This window comes from Entelurus aequoreus, linkage group LG24 (assembly GCF_033978785.1).
Source record: "Entelurus aequoreus isolate RoL-2023_Sb linkage group LG24, RoL_Eaeq_v1.1, whole genome shotgun sequence".
Lineage (NCBI taxonomy): Eukaryota > Metazoa > Chordata > Actinopteri > Syngnathiformes > Syngnathidae > Entelurus > Entelurus aequoreus.
Window position 1 is genome coordinate 41,197,689 of NC_084754.1, and position 22,555 is coordinate 41,220,243.

Here is a 22,555-nt window from a genome sequence, read left to right on the forward strand (position 1 = left end):
AATGGCTAATCAAGGTTCCAATCCTCACCTGTGGCCTGTTTGTTTGTAATTAATGTGTGTGTATAAAAGGTCAGTGAGTTTGCATCTTACATCCAGTGCTGCACAGATGTTTCTGGATTCTGAGTCATGGGGAAGGCAAAGATCTGCGAGATAAGGTAATTGAACTGCATAAAACAGGAAAGGGGTATAAAAAGTTTTCCAAGGAATTGAGAATGCCAATCAGCAGTGTTCAAACGCTGATTAAGAAGTGGAAAATGAGGGATTCAGGTCGACCAGCAAAGATTTCAGCCACAACTGCCAGGAAAATTGTTCGAGATGCAAAGAAAAATCCACAAATAGCTTCGGCTGAAATACAGGACTCTCTGAAAAATGGTGGTGTGGCTGTTTCAAGATGCACAATAAGGAGGCACTTGAATAAAAATGGGCTGCATGGTCGAGTCGCCAGAAGAAAGCCATCACTCCAAATTACTTTGTTCCAAAAGTTTTGAGGCTTGTCTCTGTGCTGTTTGGCGTAATGTAAGCGGGATACTTTCTGACATTTGTGCAGAAATGGCTTTCTTCTGGCGACTCGACCGTGCAGCCCATTTTACTTCAAGTGCCTCCTTATTGTGCATCTTGAAACAGCCACACCACCATTTTTCAGAGAGTTCCGTATTTCAGCTGAAGTTGTTTGTGGATTTGTCTTTGCATCTCGAACAATTTTCCTGGCAGTTGTGGCTGAAATCATTGCTGGTCTACCTGAATCCTTCATTTTCCACTTCCTAATCAGCATTTGAACACTGCTGATTGACATTCTCAATTCCTTGGAAAACTTTTTATACCCCGTTCCTGTTTTATGCAGTTCAATTACCTTATCTTGCGGATCCTTTGACAATTATTTTGCCTTCCCCATGACTCAGAATCCGGAAACATCTGTGCAGCACTGGATGAAAAATGCAATGGTCTGTCAGAAGCCCAGAAACTCACTGACCTTTTATACACACACATTAATTACAAACAAACATGTCACAGGTGAGGATTGGAACCTTGATTAGCCATTCAAACCTGTTTGTGTCAACTTTTGTGCATGTTATCAGGTCAAAGTCACTGGGGTATGTAAACTTTTGATCAGGGTCATTTGGGTACTTTTTTTTTTGTCATTTTGATTGAAAAAGAGTAAACACAGTTGTTTGCCAATAAATAGCTTCACACAACCAATAAGCATGAGTGGAAGAAAGGTTTTTGTGTTGTCATTCAAATTCTCTGAAGGATGGCCAAGAAATCATAAATTCTCCCAGAGTATGTAAACTTATGAGCACGACTGTTTTTATATATATATATTTTTTTCGTTAATTAATTTTGGTTAAAGGGGGTGCATTCCAATTTCTTACACACACTTGTTATTTCTTATGTTGACCAGAGGGGGAGCACTTTTAAAACCGACACACAGTCAATTTGAAAAATCCCTCTTTATTGGGACCACCCTCATTTTGATAGATTTCACCACCAGGAGTGCAAATGAGACATTTTCTATTAGATGCAATAATTTTTCTTATTGGGACCATGATTTATGTCATCACTTGTTCACACCTCCTCGTATGGAAGGTACTTTTCCTTCTTGATGTCTCAAGAAGGGTAGAAATGCAAGAACACACACACACACACACACACACTTTTGGGTAAACAGAGAGCCTTCAGCAAGAAAACAATGTGTGCAACAATGTCAGTTTTGATGAAGCACTGCACCCCTCTACGCTCTACAAAGTGTACACACACACACACACGCTCGCCTGTAGCTACTGACTAATTGCATCACTAACAGGCCAAAACAAACACTTTTTTGTCCCCACATTGCGGTAATGACTTATTGGGTCCTTACTTGTGCTCGTGAGGAATATTGGAGGCCCATGCCTGGCACTGGATCCCAGCGACTGTCACCGACCTTCGACCCCTGTAGCTCTGACCTGTACCCACGATACACTCACGTACATAATCTGGAAGAAACAATAGGAATAGTGTTAAAAAGTAACTAACATTACACACTAAAAAATGTTAAGTTAAAAAATAACCCAATTTTAACCCAACTGCTGGTTCAGAAAAGGACAAATTTGAGTTATTTTAACACAACATTTTGGGTACATTTTTTTAACCCAACCTTTGCGTTGAATTAATTCACTCAAAAGTTATGTTAACTCAATGTTAATTGATTCATAACCCAACTATTGGGTTGAATTTATTTAACACCAAAGCTGAGTTATGCTCACTACAATGTTGGGTTATTCCAAACCTAACTAGTGAGTTGCGCAATTTAGTGCCTCCTTGACCCAATAGTTGATTAAAAACTATAATTTTTCCTGCTGGTTTGTCCTACTCCTTCCCAACTACTGATCAAAATGATTTTTATTCCATTAAAATATACTCAAAAGTACGGAGCCCCTAAAGGGACATGGGGGAATTTAATTTTTTTAAATTTTTTTTTAGGTTGTTTTGGGTTGTTTTTCAATGAGTAACGCATTTTTGGATACAATTTATTAAAAAGGTATTTTTTTCTTAAAGGGAATTAAATTAAATTAAAAGGACTAATCTCATTAACATTATTTACAATCTTATGTATGTGAAAATATTTGAGCATGCTGCCCGGATCCTGTTTGTTATGTATCTCGTGCGCACGAGAAACTTTTTCTAAAATTATAAGAAAAAACAAAAAACATTTATTATTCTTTTTTTTTAAATATTTTTTTAGACATGTATCTTTTGCACACGAGATAATTTCTCGTGCGCACGAGATACATGTCTAAAAAAAAAATTAGAATTTTTTTTTTACATTTTTTTTTATATTTTTATAAAAAGTTTCTCGTGCGCACGAGATACATAACAAACAGGATCCGGGCAGCATGCTCAAATATTTTCACATACATAAGATTGTAAATAATGTTAATGAGATTAATCCTTAATAAAATTCCCTTTAAGAAAAAAATACATTTTTAATAAATTGTATCCAAAAATGCGTTACTCATTGAAAAACAACCCAAAATAAAAATAGAATACTCGAAGAGAACCAATATGGATACAGAGCTAATGTTTCAACTTCAATGGCTTTAATTGAAATTACAGAAGAAATTACCATTGCAATAGATAGTAAAAAATGTGCAGCAGCGGTTTTTATGGATCTAACTAAAGCATTTGACACAATTAATCACAATATTTTAATCAAAAAACTAGAACGATATGGCATCAGAGGTTTAGTCTTAAACTGGATAAGAAGTTATCTAACGAACAGGAAACAATACGTGAAGCTAGGCGAACACACGTCTACAACGCTAAATATATCCTGTGGTGTACCTCAGGGATCAATACTAGGACCTAAATTATTCAATCTCTATATAAATGACATTTGTAAAGTTACAAAAGATTTAAAGTTAGTATAATTTGCGGATGTTACAACAGCGTTTTGTTCAGGAGAGAACACACAGGAGATAATACAAATAATAACAGAAGAAATTAACAAATTAAAAAGATGGTTTGACAAAAACAGACTATCGTTGAATCTTAGTAAAACTAAAATAATGCTATTTGGTAACAGTAGAAGAGAAAGTCAAACACAAATACAAATAGACGGAATAGAAATTGAAAGAGTAAACGAAACCAAATTTCTAGGTATAATGATTGATGATAAATTGAACTGGAAATCTCACGTAAAAAATATACAACATAAAGTTGCAAGAAACACCTCAATAATGAATAAAGCAAAACATGTTCTAGACCAAAAATCCCTTCATATTCTCTACTGCTCACTAGTGTTACCATATCTGAGTTACTGTGTAGAAATATGGGGAAATAATTACAAAAGTACACTTCATTCATTAACGGTGTTACAAAAAAGATCAGTTAGAATAATACATAATGTTGGATATAGAGAACATACAAACCCTTTATTTATTGAATCAAAAATACTGAAATTCCACGACATAGTGAATTTGCAAACAGCTAAAATTATACACAAAGCAAACTATAACCTGCTAGCCAAGAATATACAACAATTCTTCTCAACAAAAGAGGAGAAATATAATCTTAGAGAAAAACGTAATTTAAAACATTTGTTTGCACGTACAACACTGAAGACCTTCAGTATATCAATATGTGGAATTAAATTATGGAATGGATTAAGCAAAGCAATCAAACAATGTACTAATATGATACACTTCAAGAAACTCTTCAAACTTAAAGTGTTTACAAAGTACAAAGAAGAAGAACCATGACAAACATTCTCAATTTATTTCATCCATCCATTCATTCATTCTTAAAGTAATCTTACTTATCTCATCATATGAAATATGACTTACTTCACCAATTATTATTATTCAATTCTTACTATTATTTATTTATTTATTTTTATTGTAATTACTTATGGAGTTTATTGTGAAAAAATTGTGAACAGGAAGTGAACAAAAAGTTTTGCAACTGTTATGTAAAGAAAAGGGGTAGGATTAAATAAACTCCGCTTCTTCCTACTCCTTTTCGAACATGTTGAAAAGAAACTGGAAATTGTGATGTATCATGTTGTATGCTTGCATGTTCGAAATAAACTCAAACTCAAACTCAAAAAACTCAAAATGGTTCATAGTTTTGAAAATCCAGAAATTGAGTTAAAATAATACCCTTACAACGCCAAACATAAATTGCTATTCATAAAAATAACTAAACAATTTAACCCAACAATCGCAACTCATAAATTGGGTTATCAAAATAACCCAGCCTTTTTTAGTGTGTATACACGCAAACATGCAAGACTTCCTAAAACCCAGTGTACCCCGCATGGGCCTTCAGTGATGTCCTACTTAGTCCGACTTCAATAAAAACCTCTCAAAATTCCTTAATTTATGTTGCCACGTGACCACGATTGGAGAAATACTACACAGAAACACACTTGCGCACTACTGGCCAACAGTGTACAAAACAGGCTATTTTTCGGCGCATTTAAAAATCAATAAACCCAAATCATCAGTTAAAACATATCTTGCGTGGTACCGTCAAAATCAAAATAATGGTAAAAAACATAATAAAGGTGAAAAAATAAAACTCACAATTTGTAGCACCCATCCGACGCTGTGTAAGCTGTCTAAGCCACATCTGCTCGTAGTTGGTTGATTGGCAGGCAAACCATCTCACTAGCTAGCTTCCGGGGTCGGCCGACCTCGTCTCATAAGATCTAGTTTTCTTCTTTAAATATCCTTCTCAAAAATGGCCTTGCAAATATATATCTGCTCTCCGTCTTTGTGGGTTAAAAAAGTGAGGACCGCTGATTTCTGCGATGGCCGGGTATGGCTCCGGTGCCACTTCCTGCTTTTGTAAATCACAACTTGTGATTGGATACTGCCTCGGGAGTGACAAGGGAGTATCCAATCACAATCAAGTTAAACGTAACGCTTCGAGAGTGCTTAGAGAGTATGGGGTATCGGGCTGTCTGATTGTGGCAGTCCGCTCCCTGTATGATCAGTGTCAGAGCTTAGTCCGCATTGCCGGCAGTAAGTCGGACACGTTTCCAGTGAGGGTTGGACTCCACCAAGGTCACCCATTCTGTTCATAACTTTTATGGACAGAATTTCTAGGCGCAGTCAAGGCGTTGAGGGGATCCGGTTTGGTGGCTGCAGGATTAGGTCTCTGCTTTTTGCAGATGATGTGGTCCTGATGGCTTCATCTGGCCAAGATCTTCAGCTCTCACTGGATCGGTTCGCAGCCGAGTGTGAATTAGTACCTCCAAGTCCGAGTCCATGGTTCTCGCCCGGAAAAGGGTGGAATGCCTTCTCCGGGTTGGGGAGGAGACCCTGCCCCAAGTGGAGGAGTTCAAGTACCTAGGAGTCTTGTTCACGAGTGAGGGAAGAGTGGATCGTAAGATCGACAGGCAGATCGGTGCGGCGTCTTCAGTAATGCGGACGCTGTATCGATCCGTTGTGGTGAAGAAGGAGCTGAGCCGGAAGGCAAAGCTCTCAATTTACCGGTCGATCTACGTTCCCATCCTCACCCATGGTCATGAGCTTTGGGTTATGACCGAAAGGACAAGATCACGGGTACAAGCGGCCGAAATGAGTTTACTCCGCCGGGTGGCGGGGCTCTCCCTTAGAGATAGGGTGAGAAGCTCTGCCATCCGGGGAAGCTCAAAGTAAAGCCGCTGCTCCTCCACATGGAGAGGAGCCAGATGAGGTGGTTCGGGCATCTGGTCAGGATGCCACCCGAACGCCTCCCTAGGGAGGTGTTTAGGGCACGTCCGACCGGTAGGAGGCCACAGGGAAGACCCAGGACACGTTGGAAAGACTATGTCTCCCGGCTGGCCTGGGAACGCCTCGGTATCCCCCGGGAGGAGCTGGACGAAGTGGCTGGGGAGAGGGAAGTCTGGGTTTCCCTGCTTAGGCTGCTGCCCCTGCGACCCGACCTCGGATAAGCGGAAGGAGATGGATGGATGGATGTAACGCTTCCTAGATGGGCTACTGTCAACAACTCGTGATATGATTGGCTAATCGCAACCGTCTATCGACTGAATGTCGTCCTTTCGTTTACACTCAAATTATCAATCAAATGGTAGACTGTAAAATTGACAATGGATTTTAAGGTTGAATTCCGCCGACTGAGTTTTTTTACCGTAAAATCAACTTTGGTACTGTTTTTTTCCATATACAGTAAGACACTAAAACTGTCAGGCTTGTCCCTGACAGTTTGGTTATGTTTTAGTTTTTCCTCTGTGTTTGTCCTTGTTTCCTGTCAGCGCTCTTATTTTGGTTGTTTCCTGCTTTTCTCCCTTAGTGCTGTTTTCCCTCAGCTGTGGCTGATTGGCACCTGGTGTCAATCAGCCAGCTGCTATTTAAACCTGCCTTGCCATCCAGTCTGTGCTGGAGTATTGTCGATGTCTACTGATTGTCGTTAGAGCTACTACCTGTCGTTGTCTACACTACCTGTCGTGCTAATACTCGTCCATGTCGTTATTTGCGGTAAGCTGTTCCTGTTGGCTGGTTCCTATAGCTATTTACAGTTTGCTGTCTCCTAGCTCCTTGTGTTGTGTTATCCTGTTATCCAGATCCTGTTAGCCGGTAGCTATTTCCAGTTTTTCTGTTTCCCGTTTTCCAGTTTGGCTATTCCTAGTTCCTGGTTTGTGTTTGACATGTATTTTGAACATTAAATCATGTTTTCCTGCACCAATCCTGCCTTCTCTGCATCTTGGGGTTCGTCACCAACAACTTGTGACAAAAAGATAAAAAAACTGACAAAAAAACATTGAAACAACAAGATTTTACGGTAAAAAACAAACAAACTGGCAGCTCTGTTGCATGAATTTTACTGCTAAAAACAGTGGTGTTGTTTCTCCATTCCATTCTATTTATTCAATTGTTTTATATGCTGTAAAAAAAACACTGCTTTTACTGTAAAATTCTGGTGACTGAGCTGCCAGTTTTTAAAGTAAAATTTAAATATTTTTTTGGCAACTTATATATATTTTATAACATATATTGTTAATGTATTATATATATACATGTATATTCATATATTACTCATTGTTAAAAACGGCCCTCTTAGGGCAACTATAACTGTGATGTGGCCCTCAATGAAAACAAGTTTGACACCCCTGACTTAGGCCATAGCTGGCTAGAACTTAGGCCTTATCATGCGGTGTATTGCGAGTAGAAACCATACTCTGCACGCGTGTGGACTCTATTTGCGTTCCACCCCATTTGGCAATTAGGATGCCACTTGGGTAGTTTTAATTTATTGTAGTTAATTTGGTTTCATTTTACCATTCTTAAAGGAGCTGTTTGCTCACAGTTACAGTTTTTAAAGCAAACAACATATATACAATATATAAACAACATTGGCTATTGTTACTGGTCTAACAGAACAACGGCTACCATAGTCAGACATACTGTGCTTCAACATAGGGGTATTATTATGGTGTGCGTATAAGGACCCCAAAATGGCAACTATTAGGAGACATTTTGTCCTATTATGCAAAATTAACATTTTCTTACCTATTGGTACCTGCTAATGTGTATTTGCATAAGTCCCAAAAATGTGTGCGCGCATCCTGAAAAGAGGGTCAGAAAGCGGTTTGAAGACGGTCTGTAAAACATAATCTATGCAACATTTTGACCAAATAACGACCATTACATGTTATGTAGACCACACGGAAGTCTTTTAAAATGTAGAAAATAATCATAATATAACCCCTTCAATGCGCCTTATAACCCGGTGTGCCTAATATACGGAATAATGTGCTTACAGACCTATTTTATTTGGTACATGGTGTAATGATAACTGTGACCAGTAGATAGCAGTCACTCATAAGAGATACGTGTAGACTGCAATATGACTCAAGTAAACAACACCAAAATGTCAAATGTTCCATTGAGAATATAGAACATTACACATGGTGCTTATAAATGTTTTAGTACAACTTTGGTAAACTACAAAGCCACACCGCTTGATGGATTGTTGTGGCATTACGGCTACCATAGTCAGACGTACTGTGCTTCAACATACGGGTATTATCATGGTGTGTGTATGAAGACCTGAAAATGCCAACTATTAGGAGACATTATCTGGCATTTTGTTTTGTCCTAATATGCAAAATTAACATTTTCTTACCTATTGGTACCTGCTAATGTGTATTTGGGATATGCATAAGTCCCGAAAATGTGTGCACAAATCCTGAAAAGAAGGTGAGAAAGCGGTTTGAAGATGGTCTGTAAAACATAATCTATGCAACATTTTGACCAAATAACTACCGTTACATGTTATGTAGACCACAAGGAAGTCTTTTAAAATGTAGAAAATAATCATAATATGACCCCTTCAATGCGCCTTATAACCCGGTGTGCCTAATATATGGAATAATTATGGATGTGCTTACCGACCTATTTTATTTGGTACATGGTGTAATGATAAGTGTGACCAGTAGATGGTAGTCACACATAAGAGATACGTGTAGACTGCAAGATGACGCCAGTAAACACAACCAAAACTTCAAATGTTCCATTGAGAATATAGAACATTATACACGGTGCTCAAAAATGTTTTAGTACAAGTTTGGTAAGCTACAAAGCCACGCCACTTGATGGATTGTTGTGGCATTACGGCTACCATAGTCAGACGTACTGTGCTTCAACATACGGGTGTTATCATGGTGTGTGTATAAAGACCTGAAATGCCAACTATTAGGAGACATTATCTGGTGTTTTGTTTTGTCCTATTATGCAAAATTAACATTTTCTTACCTATTGGTACGTGCTAATGTTTATTTTGGATATGCATAAGTCCCAAAAATGTGTGCGCGCATCCTGAAAAGAGGGTCAGAAAGCGGTTTGAAGACGGTCTGTAAAACATAATCTATGCACCATTTTGACCAAATAACGACCATTACATGTTATGTAGACCACAAGGAAGTCTTTTAAAATGTAGAAAATAATCATAATATGACCCCTTCAATGCGTCTTATAACCCGGTGTGCCTAATATACGGAATAATGTGCTTACAGACCTATTTTATTTGGTACATGGTGTAATGATAACTGTGACCAGTAGATGGCAGTCACTCATAAGAGATACGTGTAGACTGCAATATGACTCAAGTAAACAACACCAAAACTTCAAATGTTCCATTGAGAATATAGAACATTACACATGGTGCTTATAAATGTTTTAGTACAACTTTGGTAAGCTACAAAGCCACACCGCTTGATGGATTGTTGTGGCATTACGGCTACCATAGTCAGACGTACTGTGCTTCAACATACGGGTATTATCATGGTGTGTGTATGAAGACCTGAAAATGCCAACTATTAGGAGACATTATCTGGCATTTTGTTTTGTCCTAATATGCAAAATTAACATTTTCTTACCTATTGGTACCTGCTAATGTGTATTTGGGATATGCATAAGTCCCGAAAATGTGTGCACAAATCCTGAAAAGAGGGTCAGAAAGCGGTTTGAAGATGGTCTGTAAAACATAATCTATGCAACAGTTTGACCAAATAACTACCGTTACATGTTATGTAGACCACAAGGAAGTATTATAAAATGTAGAAAATAATCATAATATGACCCCTTCAATGCGCCTTATAACCCGGTGTGCCTAATATATGGAATAATTATGGATGTGCTTACCGACCTATTTTATTTGGTACATGGTGTAATGATAAGTGTGACCAGTAGATGGCAGTCACACATAAGAGATACGTGTAGACTGCAAGATGACGCCAGTAAACAACACCAAAACTTCAAATGTTCCATTGAGAATATAGAACATTATACACGGTGCTCAAAAATGTTTTAGTACAAGTTTGGTAAGCTACAAAGCCACGCCACTTGATGGATTGTTGTGGCATTACGGCTACCATAGTCAGACGTACTGTGCTTCAACATACGGGTGTTATCATGGTGTGTGTATAAAGACCTGAAATGCCAACTATTAGGAGACATTATCTGGTGTTTTGTTTTGTCCTATTATGCAAAATTAACATTTTCTTACCTATTGGTACATGCTAATGTTTATTTTGGATATGCATAAGTCCCAAAAATGTGTGCGCGCATCCTGAAAAGAGGGTCAGAAAGCGGTTTAAAGACGGTCTGTAAAACATAATCTATGCACCATTTTGACCAAATAACGACCATTACATGTTATGTAGACCACAAGGAAGTCTTTTAAAATGTAGAAAATAATCATAATATGACCCCTTCAATGCGTCTTATAACCCGGTGTGCCTAATATACGGAATAATGTGCTTACAGACCTATTTTATTTGGTACATGGTGTAATGATAACTGTGACCAGTAGATGGCAGTCACTCATAAGAGATACGTGTAGACTGCAATATGACTCAAGTAAACAACACCAAAACTTCAAATGTTCCATTGAGAATATAGAACATTACACATGGTGCTTATAAATGTTTTAGTACAACTTTGGTAAGCTACAAAGCCACACCGCTTGATGGATTGTTGTGGCATTACGGCTACCATAGTCAGACGTACTGTGCTTCAACATACGGGTATTATCATGGTGTGTGTATGAAGACCTGAAAATGCCAACTATTAGGAGACATTATCTGGCATTTTGTTTTGTCCTAATATGCAAAATTAACATTTTCTTACCTATTGGTACCTGCTAATGTGTATTTGGGATATGCATAAGTCCCGAAAATGTGTGCACAAATCCTGAAAAGAGGGTCAGAAAGCGGTTTGAAGACGGTCTGTAAAACATAATCTATGCAACAGTTTGACCAAATAACTACCGTTACATGTTATGTAGACCACAAGGAAGTATTATAAAATGTAGAAAATAATCATAATATGACCCCTTCAATGCGCCTTATAACCCGGTGTGCCTAATATATGGAATAATTATGGATGTGCTTACCGACCTATTTTATTTGGTACATGGTGTAATGATAAGTGTGACCAGTAGATGGCAGTCACACATAAGAGATACGTGTAGACTGCAAGATGACGCCAGTAAACAACACCAAAACTTCAAATGTTCCATTGAGAATATAGAACATTATACACGGTGCTCAAAAATGTTTTAGTACAAGTTTGGTAAGCTACAAAGCCACGCCACTTGATGGATTGTTGTGGCATTACGGCTACCATAGTCAGACGTACTGTGCTTCAACATACGGGTATTATCATGGTGTGTGTATAAAGACCTGAAATGCCAACTATTAGGAGACATTATCTGGTGTTTTGTTTTGTCCTATTATGCAAAATTAACATTTTCTTACCTATTGGTAGGTGCTAATGTTTATTTTGGATATGCATAAGTCCCAAAAATGTGTGCGCGCATCCTGAAAAGAGGGTCAGAAAGCGGTTTGAAGACGGTCTGTAAAACATAATCTATGCACCATTTTGACCAAATAACGACCATTACATGTTATGTAGACCACAATAAAGTCTTTTAAAATGTAGAAAATAATCATAATATGACCCCTTCAATGCGTCTTATAACCCGGTGTGCCTAATATACGGAATAATGTGCTTACAGACCTATTTTATTTGGTACATGGTGTAATGATAACTGTGACCAGTAGATGGCAGTCACTCATTAGAGATACGTGTAGACTGCAATATGACTCAAGTAAACAACACCAAAACTTCAAATGTTCCATTGAGAATATAGAACATTACACATGGTGCTTATAAATGCTTTAGTACAACTTTGGTAAGCTACAAAGCCACACCGCTTGATGGATTGTTGTGGCATTACGGCTACCATAGTCAGACGTACTGTGCTTCAACATACGGGTATTATCATGGTGTGTGTATGAAGACCTGAAAATGCCAACTATTAGGAGACATTATCTGGCATTTTGTTTTGTCCTAATATGCAAAATTAACATTTTCTTACCTATTGGTACCTGCTAATGTGTATTTGGGATATGCATAAGTCCCGAAAATGTGTGCACAAATCCTGAAAAGAGGGTCAGAAAGCGGTTTGAAGATGGTCTGTAAAACATAATCTATGCAACATTTTGACCAAATAACTACCGTTACATGTTATGTAGACCACAAGGAAGTATTATAAAATGTAGAAAATAATCATAATATGACCCCTTCAATGCGCCTTATAACCCGGTGTGCCTAATATACGGAATAATTATGGATGTGCTTACCGACCTATTTTATTTGGTACATGATGTAATGATAAGTGTGACCAGTAGATGGCAGTCACACATAAGAGATACGTGTAGACTGCAAGATGACGCCAGTAAACAACACCAATACTTCAAATGTTCCATTGAGAATATAGAACATTATACACGGTGCTCAAAAATGTTTTAGTACAAGTTTGGTAAGCTACAAAGCCACGCCACTTGATGGATTGTTGTGGCATTACGGCTACCATAGTCAGACGTACTGTGCTTCAACATACGGGTATTATCATGGTGTGTGTATAAAGACCTGAAATGCCTACTATTAGGAGACATTATCTGGTGTTTTGTTTTGTCCTATTATGCAAAATTAACATTTTCTTACATATTGGTACGTGCTAATGTTTATTTTGGATATGCATAAGTCCCAAAAATGTGTGCGCGCATCCTGAAAAGAGGGTCAGAAAGCGGTTTGAAGACGGTCTGTAAAACATAATCTATGCACCATTTTGACCAAATAACGACCATTACATGTTATGTAGAACACAAGGAAGTCTTTTAAAATGTAGAAAATAATCATTATATAACCCCTTCAATGCGTCTTATAACCCGGTGTGCCTAATATACGGAATAATGTGCTTACAGACCTATTTTATTTGGTACATGGTGTAATGATAACTGTGACCAGTAGATGGCAGTCACTCATAAGAGATACGTGTAGACTGCAATATGACTCAAGTAAACAACACCAAAACTTCAAATGTTCCATTGAGAATATAGAACATTACACATGGTGCTTATAAATGTTTTAGTACAACTTTGGTAAGCTACAAAGCCACACCGCTTGATGGATTGTTGTGGCATTACGGCTACCATAGTCAGACGTACTGTGCTTCAACATACGGGTATTATCATGGTGTGTGTATGAAGACCTGAAAATGCCAACTATTAGGAGACATTATCTGGCATTTTGTTTTGTCCTAATATGCAAAATTAACATTTTCTTACCTATTGGTACGTGCTAATGTTTATTTTGGATATGCATAAGTCACAAAAATGTGTGCGCGCATCCTGAAAAGAGGGTCAGAAAGCGGTTTGAAGATGGTCTGTAAAACATAATCTATGCACCATTTTGACCAAATAACGACCATTACATGTTATGTAGACCACAAGGAAGTCTTTTAAAATGTAGAAAATAATCATAATATAACCCCTTCAATGCGTCTTATAACCCGGTGTGCCTAATATACGGAATAATTATGGATGTGCTTACCGACCTATTTTATTTGGTACATGGTGTAATGATAAGTGTGGCCAGTAGATGGCAGTCACACATAATAGATACGTGTAGACTGCAAGATGACACCAGTAAACAACACCAATACTTCAAATGTTCCATTGAGAATATAGAACATTATACACGGTGCTCAAAAATGTTTTAGTACAAGTTTGGTAAGCTACAAAGCCACACCACTTGATGGATTGTTGTGGCATTACGGCTACCATAGTCAGACGTACTGTGCTTCAACATACGGGTATTATCATGGTGTGTGTATAAAGACCCGAAAATGGCACCTATTAGGAGACATTATCTGGCGCCTTATAGTCCAGTGCACCTTATAGTCCAAAAAATACAGCAATAAAGGCTTTACCTTTGACAATAGAACAAATTAATGCACATAATATTTCCTAGTTAGGGAAAATGGTTTGGAAGTCAAACTAAACTTGTGAACACTGTATTGTCGGTCAATGCTGGATTGTGTTGTGTTGTGTTTTCATAATAATCTGCATTGTGTTTGGGTGCAGAATTTCCGTGTTGTGTGGGACATTCAGGGCGGGAGGGTTTTCCACAGTTTACACAAATGCTGCTTAATAACAGAAAATGAAGCATAATGTGCCGCCACACAATAAACACGACACTGGTCCATGCCCTTCCTTGTTTACTCCTCGCGGGAAGACATCTGAAGAATGCTAAAGTACCTCCAGGCTATTGGTCAGCCGAATGCTACCAGGCAGACACGCTACAGTCGTGATCACACTTGTAAAAAACATCATGTCACGGCTGTCTTGAGTTTCCAATCATTTCTACAATTCTTATTTTTTTTGTGATAGAGTGATTGGAGCACATACTTGTTGGTCACAAAAAACATTCATGAAGTTTGCTTCTTTTATGAATTTATTATGAGTCTACTGAAAATGTGAGCAAATGTGCTGGGTCAAAAGTATACATACAGCAATGTTAATACTTGCTTACATGTCCATTGGCAAGTTTAACTGCAATAAGGTGATTTTGGTAGCCATCCACAAGCTTCTGCTTGAATTTTTGACCACAAAATTGCTGCAGTTCATCTAAATGTGTTGCTTTTCTGACATGGACTTGTTTCTTCAGCATTGTCCACACGTTTAAGTCAGGACTTTGGTAAGGCCATTCTAAAACCTTCATTCTAGCCTGATTTAGCCCTTCCTTTACCACTTTTGACATGTGTTTGGGGTCATTGTCCTGTTGGAACACCCAACTGCGCCCAAGACCCAACCTCCGGGCTGATGATTTTAGCTTGTCCTGAAGAATTTGGAGGTAATCCTCCTTTTTCATTGTCCCATTTACTCTCTGTAAAGCACCAGTTCCATTGGCAGCAAAACAGGCCCAGAGCATAATATGACCACCACCATGCTTGACGGTAGGAATTTTGTTCCTTGGATTAAAGGCTTCACCTTTTCTCCTCCAAACATATTGCTGGGTATTGAGGCCAAACAGCTCAATTTTTGTTTCATCTGACCACATAACTTTCCTCCAGAAGGTGTTATCTTTGTCCATGTGATGTAAAATCATCAGCCCGGAGGTTGGGTCGTGGGCGCAGTTGGGTGTACCAACAGGACAATGACCCCAAACACACGTCAAAAGTGGTAAAGGAATGGCTAAATCAGGCTAGAATGAAGGTTTTGGAATGGCCTTCCCAAAGTCCTGACTTAAATGTGTGGACAATGCTGAAGAAACAAGTCCATGTCAGAAAACTAACACATTTAGCTGAACTGCACCAATTTAGTCAAGAGGAGTGGTCAAACATTCAAGCAGAAGCTTGTGGATGGCTTGAATTTTAGAGTGATAATCACTCCATCACGAAAAAAAAAGAGTTGTAGAAATGATTGGAATCTCAAGACAGCCATGACATGATGTTCTTTACAAGTGTATGTACACTTTTGATGGCGACTGTATGTTTGATGTACGATGAGTACGTTAACAACGGTTACCTTTCTTTTGATGAAGCTGGAAGTTGACGTCGTTGTGCAATTGGGCGATCAGCGAGTTCCGGTCAAAAGACAACCACTGGCATTTCCTGTTTTGGTGATCATAGAGGAAGGCTCTAGACACAAAATGAGGCAGTCAGAAAAAAGGGAAAAGGTGATTTTAATGATCACTCCATGCATGAAAGGCACCGATACATGATTATTATTCACCTTGTGTACAAGTATGCAGAGGTGGGTAGAGTAGCCAGAAATTGTACTCAAGTCAGAGTACTGTTACTTTAGAGATTTATTACTCAAGTAAAAGTAAGGAGTAGTCACCCAAATAACTACTTGAGTAAAAGTAAAAAGTATGTTGTGAAAAAACTACTCAAGTACTGAGTAACTGATGAGTAACCTGTTCGTTTAATGATGACGGCAACAAATAATGCACAAAAACATAACAATAGCAATGAGCAAATTCAGAGGCAGGAATATCTCTTAAGCAACTAAAACAATAATATATATTAAATAATAATACATTAACATAAAAAAAAATAAGGCAAATTGAGCCACAATAACTTAACAGCACCAAAGGCTCAGTAGGCAGAGATTACAAAGGAAAATAACAAGTTAGCCTTTACGCAAACCATAAACTGATAGGTGTGGGCTGCACCTGGGAACACACTGTGCACTTCTGATTGGTGTTTCTATGCATGCATGCGTGTGTGTGTGTGTGTGTGTGTGTGTGTGTGTGTGTGTGTGTGTGTGTGTGTGTGTGTGTGTGTGTGTGTGTGTGTGTGTGTGTGTGTGTGTGTGTGTGTGTGTGTGTGTGTGTGTGTGTGTGTGTGTGTGTCTTTGTCTGTCTCTCAATGAAGCTGCAGTGCGTTAATAAATGTCCCCACACGATGTACATTTGACAGTGATTCATAGCAGGGAAGCTAACATCAGCCTACGGTGACAGCCAAAATATCTACTAACGTTACTTACCGCCTTGTGCTTCCTCAAATTTGACGTTGAGTTCATGTAAGCTTTAAGCTTGTTGCCGCTGAAACTTTATGTGCAGTTAATCACGTGACCGCCTGACTCTGTTTGATTGGTGAAAGGGAGTCAAACGTCACCAGTGACTGTATTTGATTGGTGAAACGGAGTCAAACGTCACCAGTGACTGCATTTGATTGGTGAAACCGAGTCAAACGTCACCAGTGACTGTATTTGATTGGTGAAACGGAGTCAAACGTCACCAGTGACTGTATTTGATTGGTGAAACCGAGTCAAACGTCACCAGTGACTGCATTTGATTGGTGAAATGGAGTCAAACGTCACCAGTGACTGCATTTGATTGGTGAAACGGAGTCCAACGTCACCAGTGACTGCATTTGATTGGTGAAACCGAGTCAAACGTCACCAGTGACTGTATTTGATTGGTGAAACGGAGTCAAACGTCACCAGTGACTGTATTTGATTGGTGAAACCGAGTCAAACGTCACCAGTGACTGCATTTGATTGGTGAAATGGAGTCAAACGTCACCAGTGACTGCATTTGATTGGTGAACTGGAGTCAAACGTCACCTGTGACTGTATTTGATTGGTGAAACGGAGTCAAACGTCACCAGTGACTGTATTTGATTGGTGAAACGGAGTCAAACGTCACCAGTGACTGCATTTGATTGGTAAAACGGAGTCAAACGTCAACAGTGACTGCATTTGATTGGTGAAACGGAGTCCAACGTCACCAGTGACTGCATTTGATTGGTGAAACAGAGTCAAACGTCACCAGTGACTGCATTTGATTGGTGAAATAGAGTCAAACGTCACCAGTGACTCCATTTGATTGGTGAAACGCAGTCAAACGTCACCAGTGACTGCATTTGATTGGTGAAACGGAGTCCAACGTCACCAGTGACTACATTTGATTGGTGAAACGTAGTCAAACGTCACCAGTGACTGTATTTGATTGGTGAAACGGAGTCCAACGTCACCAGTGACTACATTTGATTGGTGAAACGTAGTCAAACGTCACCAGTGACTGCATTTGATTGGTATAACAGAGTCAAACGTCACCAGTGACTGTATTTGATTGGTGAAACGGAGTCAAACGTCACCAGTGACTGTATTTGATTGGTGAAACCGAGTCAAACGTCACCAGTGACTGCATTTGATTGGTGAAATGGAGTCAAACGTCACCAGTGACTGCATTTGATTGGTGAACTGGAGTCAAACGTCACCTGTGACTGTATTTGATTGGTGAAACGGAGTCAAACGTCACCAGTGACTGTATTTGATTGGTGAAACGGAGTCAAACGTCACCAGTGACTGCATTTGATTGGTAAAACGGAGTCAAACGTCAACAGTGACTGCATTTGATTGGTGAAACGGAGTCCAACGTCACCAGTGACTGCATTTGATTGGTGAAACAGAGTCAAACGTCACCAGTGACTGCATTTGATTGGTGAAATAGAGTCAAACGTCACCAGTGACTCCATTTGATTGGTGAAACGCAGTCAAACGTCACCAGTGACTGCATTTGATTGGTGAAACGGAGTCCAACGTCACCAGTGACTGCATTTGATTGGTATAACAGAGTCAAATGTCAACAGTGACTCCATTTGATTGGTGAAACGCAGTCAAACGTCACCAGTGACTGCATTTGATTGGTGAAACGTAGTCAAACGTCACCAGTGACTGCATTTGATTGGTATAACAGAGTCAAATGTCAACAGTGACTCCATTTGATTGGTGAAACGCAGTCAAACGTCACCAGTGACTGCATTTGATTGGTGAAACGGACTCAAACGTCACCAGTGACTGCATTTGATTGGTGAAACTGAGTCAAACGTCACCTGTGACTGCATTTGATTGGTGAAACGGAGTCAAACGTCACCAGTGACTGTATTTGATTGGTGAAACCGAGTCAAACGTCACCAGTGACTGCATTGGATTGGTGAAACCGAGTCAAACGTCACCTGTGACTGCATTTGATTGGTAAAACGGAGTCAAACGTCACCAGTGACTGCATTTGATTGGTGAAACGGAGTCAAACGTCACCTGTGACTGTATTTGATTGGTAAAACTGAGTCAAACGTCACCAGTGACTGCATTTGATTGGTGAAACGGAGTCAAACGTCACCAGTGACTGTATTTGATTGGTGAAACGGAGTCAAACGTCACCAGTGACTGCATTTGATTGGTGAAACGGAGTCAAACGTCACCAGTGACTGTATTTGATTGGTGAAACGCAGGCATGCGACAGATCCTACTTTGAAGGTCTGTCTGACAAACCAAAACAAACAAAGCGTGCATTAACAGATGGATAAAAATCAGTAGCGAGTAGCGAGCTGAATGTAGATAAATGGAGCGGAGTAAAAGTAGCGTTTCTTCTCTATAAATATACTCAAGTAAAAGTAAATGTATGTTGCATTAAAACTACTCTTAGAAGTACAATTTATCCCAAAAGTTACTCAAGTAGATGTAACGGAGTAAATGTAGCGTGTTACTACCCACCTCTGCAAGTACGTTTCATCCACAACATTACCTGCAGGTGAAGGGGAGTTTTTTGTTGCGGCTGCAGATTCGAGCACACTTGGCAACGCTGATCTTCCTGGTTTTGGTTAGGTGGGAGGGGCTGGGGGGCGTGACCACCAGACGCACGCCATCCGTCCTCTGGTAGTCCTGCAGGGCGTTTCTTCTCCCCTCTGATGCCATGGAGGAACACAACATTAGCCACATCGGAGAGTTTCGACTAGTCGTGCTCAGGTGAGAGAAGTAGTCATTGTTTGTTGTTGTTTTTTTTAAATACTCCCGCTTGCTCTCAATCATGAGTTTGTGTAAGCGAACTATTGCTGAACCGCTACGTACAAGAGTGAAAATCGGTCAAGTTTGTTTCCAAACTGACTTGAAATTTCTCATGCGCTTTACAAAACGCTCACCGCAACCTGAGGGTGTTCGGCCAAATCACCACAAAACCAGTTTATTCTATTTCTTGTCCAGCGCTCTTATTTTTTGTTCCACTTCCTGTCTGCCTCCTCCTCTGATTGGCGATCAAGAAACATCTGCCCCTGGTTGCCAATCAGGAGGCGTCTTATAGAGCAGTGTTTCTTAACCATAGGGTCGAGCGGCACACCGTTGTAATACACGTTTCCACTACTTGTGGCAGTAATGACAATCTCAAACAAAAAGAGGACGTCTGGCGCGACAATCATAGACAAGTTTCTTCAGCGCCAAAAATATGACTTAAGTGGTGAAGCTGTATTTTTATTTTGCACTTTAATTTTAACGACACTTTAGTTAGGAAGTGTGGAGGGAGATGTTGTCAGCGCTGCCTGCAGGAGCAAAGGTCACCGCTTCTGTCCATGGTGCTGAGGACAGAGCACCATCAGACGGGGGAGTGGCAGTGCTGACGGCGAGACACAGCTGGCAGGTGATTAGATTTCACAGGTGGTACGTGTTAATCTAATCATCTGTTGTCTTTAACAGTAAGCGGCCGGGAGCAGGGAGAGAGAGAGGAAGCGAACTTGGCCGAAAAGTCGCGTCCTGCTGGAGAGAGAACTTTGTGAAAGGAATTGATCATTAAAAACTTTGTGAAAACTGCACGCTTGGCTCTTGTGCCGCGTCAACAGTGGGGCCGCTAGGAAGCTACTTCCACAGGGAGCATATTTATTTTTAATTTAATTTGTTTTAGCACGACATAATTGTTTGTAAATTTTTTTCCGTCAGTTAATTATGAGTCATTCTTATGCAGTATATTTGATTAGTATATTTGATTGTTCCAATCAGCCTGATCTAATCCTAAGGTTTATGTTTTTATAATCTTTGCAATTAACACACATTTTTTTGTCATTTGACAAGGTTGTAAATTAAGTAGTGTTAGATATAATTAATGAATACGATTAAAATCAAGAGTAAGATTACTAATTCAGTGTTAATATTTAAGGGGGCCCCTTTGTCTCCTAATAAGTGCCATTTTGGGGTCCTTATACACACACCATAATAATACCTGTATGTTGAAGCACAGTACGTCTGACTATGGTAGCCGTAATGCCGCAACAATCCATGCTTAAATGTTCTATATTCTCAATGGAACATTTGAAGTTTCGGTGTTGTTTACTGGCGTCATCTTGCAGTCTACACGTATCTCTTATGTGTGACTGCCATCTACTGGTCACAGTAATCATTACACCATGTACCATATAAAATAGCTTCGAGGTCGGTAAGCACATCCATCATTATTCCGTACATTAGGCGCACCGGGTTATAAGGCGCATTAAAGGGGTCATACTATGATTCTTTTCTACATTTAAAAGACTTCCTTGTGGTCTACATAACACGAAATGGTGGTTCGTTGGTCAAAATGTTGCATAGATTATGTTTTACAGACATAATAATACCCGTATGTTGTAGCACAGTACGTCTGACTATGGTAGCGGTAATGCTGCAACAATCCATCAAGCGGTGCGACTTTGTAGCTTACCAAAATTGTACTAAAACATTTTTGACAACACCGTGTGTAATGTTCTATATTCTCAATGGAACATTTGAAGTTTTGGTGTTGTTTACCGGCGTCATCTTGCAGTCTACACGTATCTCTTATGTGTGACTGCCATCTAGGGGTCACACTAATCATTACACCATGTACCAGATAGAATAGCTTCGAGGTCGGTAAGCACAGCCAGAATTATTTCGTACATTAGGCGCACTTCCGATGAGCGGGTCTATTCAGGTCTATTTTCATACAAAAGGCGCACCAGATTATAAGGAGCATTAAAGGAGTCATATTATGATTTTTTTTTCTACATATAAAATACTTCCTTGTGGTCTACATAACATGAAATGGTGGTTCTTTGGTCAAAATGTTGCATAGATTATGCTTCACAGACAGTCTTCGAACTTTTTGGTTTGGTTTCAAAATGCTTTGAAAGACATACTATACATGTAAAACAACTTTTCATGACTTACGGTGTGTGTCTGGACCCGGGATGCAGAGACGGCAGGTAAGTGCATGAAAGAAGTATTTTTCTTTAAAGGAAACACCAGCAGGTTTTCACACATTATACGGCAAGTGCAGTTGGAAAGTGCACAAAGAGTAAACACGTGTGAAGCTTAAAGCAAACAAAGGAAAATGGTTTTAGCCCTGTCCTCTATATCAGGGGTTCTTAACCTTTTTGACCTTAGGGCACAACTTTCTCACTACAAAGGGGTGTTTCCCCTAAAAAAAAGGACTTCTTGAATGCACTTGCCTGCCGTCTCTGCATCCCGGGTCCAGACACACACCATAAGTCATTGACAATTTGAATGTTGGATATGTGTGTTACATGTACAGCGTGTCTTTCAAAGCATTTTAGAGCAGACACATAGTGTACAGTACAGATACCGTATTACTAGAGTTGTACCTAATGAAACGTCTGACGAGTAGACCTATATTTTGTTGTAAATGACATCATCTAATAGGAAGAGAACTCGGAGCCCCAATGGAAGCACTTTTATTACAACAATTTCATAATTCCCTAACCCCTACGTGTCAAACTCAAGGCCCGGGGGTCAGATCCGGCCAGCGAATGAATGATCTATGGCCCCCTGGATGATATTTAAATAGTATTACAACCGGCCCGCAGGCCACAGCCGCCTGCTGCTGTTTTGCATGCACCAATACTCCATCAGTGTTGGCGCTAGGAATTTTCAAAATGGGGTCCCTGGGACCCCATCAAGTCATACAAATGGGGTCCC

General features: G+C 39.5%; 1 protein-coding gene across 1 annotated transcript in view; it reads right to left on the bottom strand.

The window, feature by feature from the left end:
* The window catches only part of hgfb (hepatocyte growth factor b), a 108,691-nt gene that overhangs the window by 80,358 nt on the left and 5,778 nt on the right, over nt 1–22,555 (bottom strand). The window contains exons 2-4 of the mRNA XM_062035832.1: nt 19,368–19,527; nt 15,860–15,972; nt 1,859–1,973 (exon numbers count right to left, since the gene is read on the bottom strand). Of these exons, the coding sequence (XP_061891816.1) occupies nt 1,859–1,973; nt 15,860–15,972; nt 19,368–19,527 (388 nt within the window). The remainder of the gene's footprint in view (nt 1–1,858; nt 1,974–15,859; nt 15,973–19,367; nt 19,528–22,555) is intronic.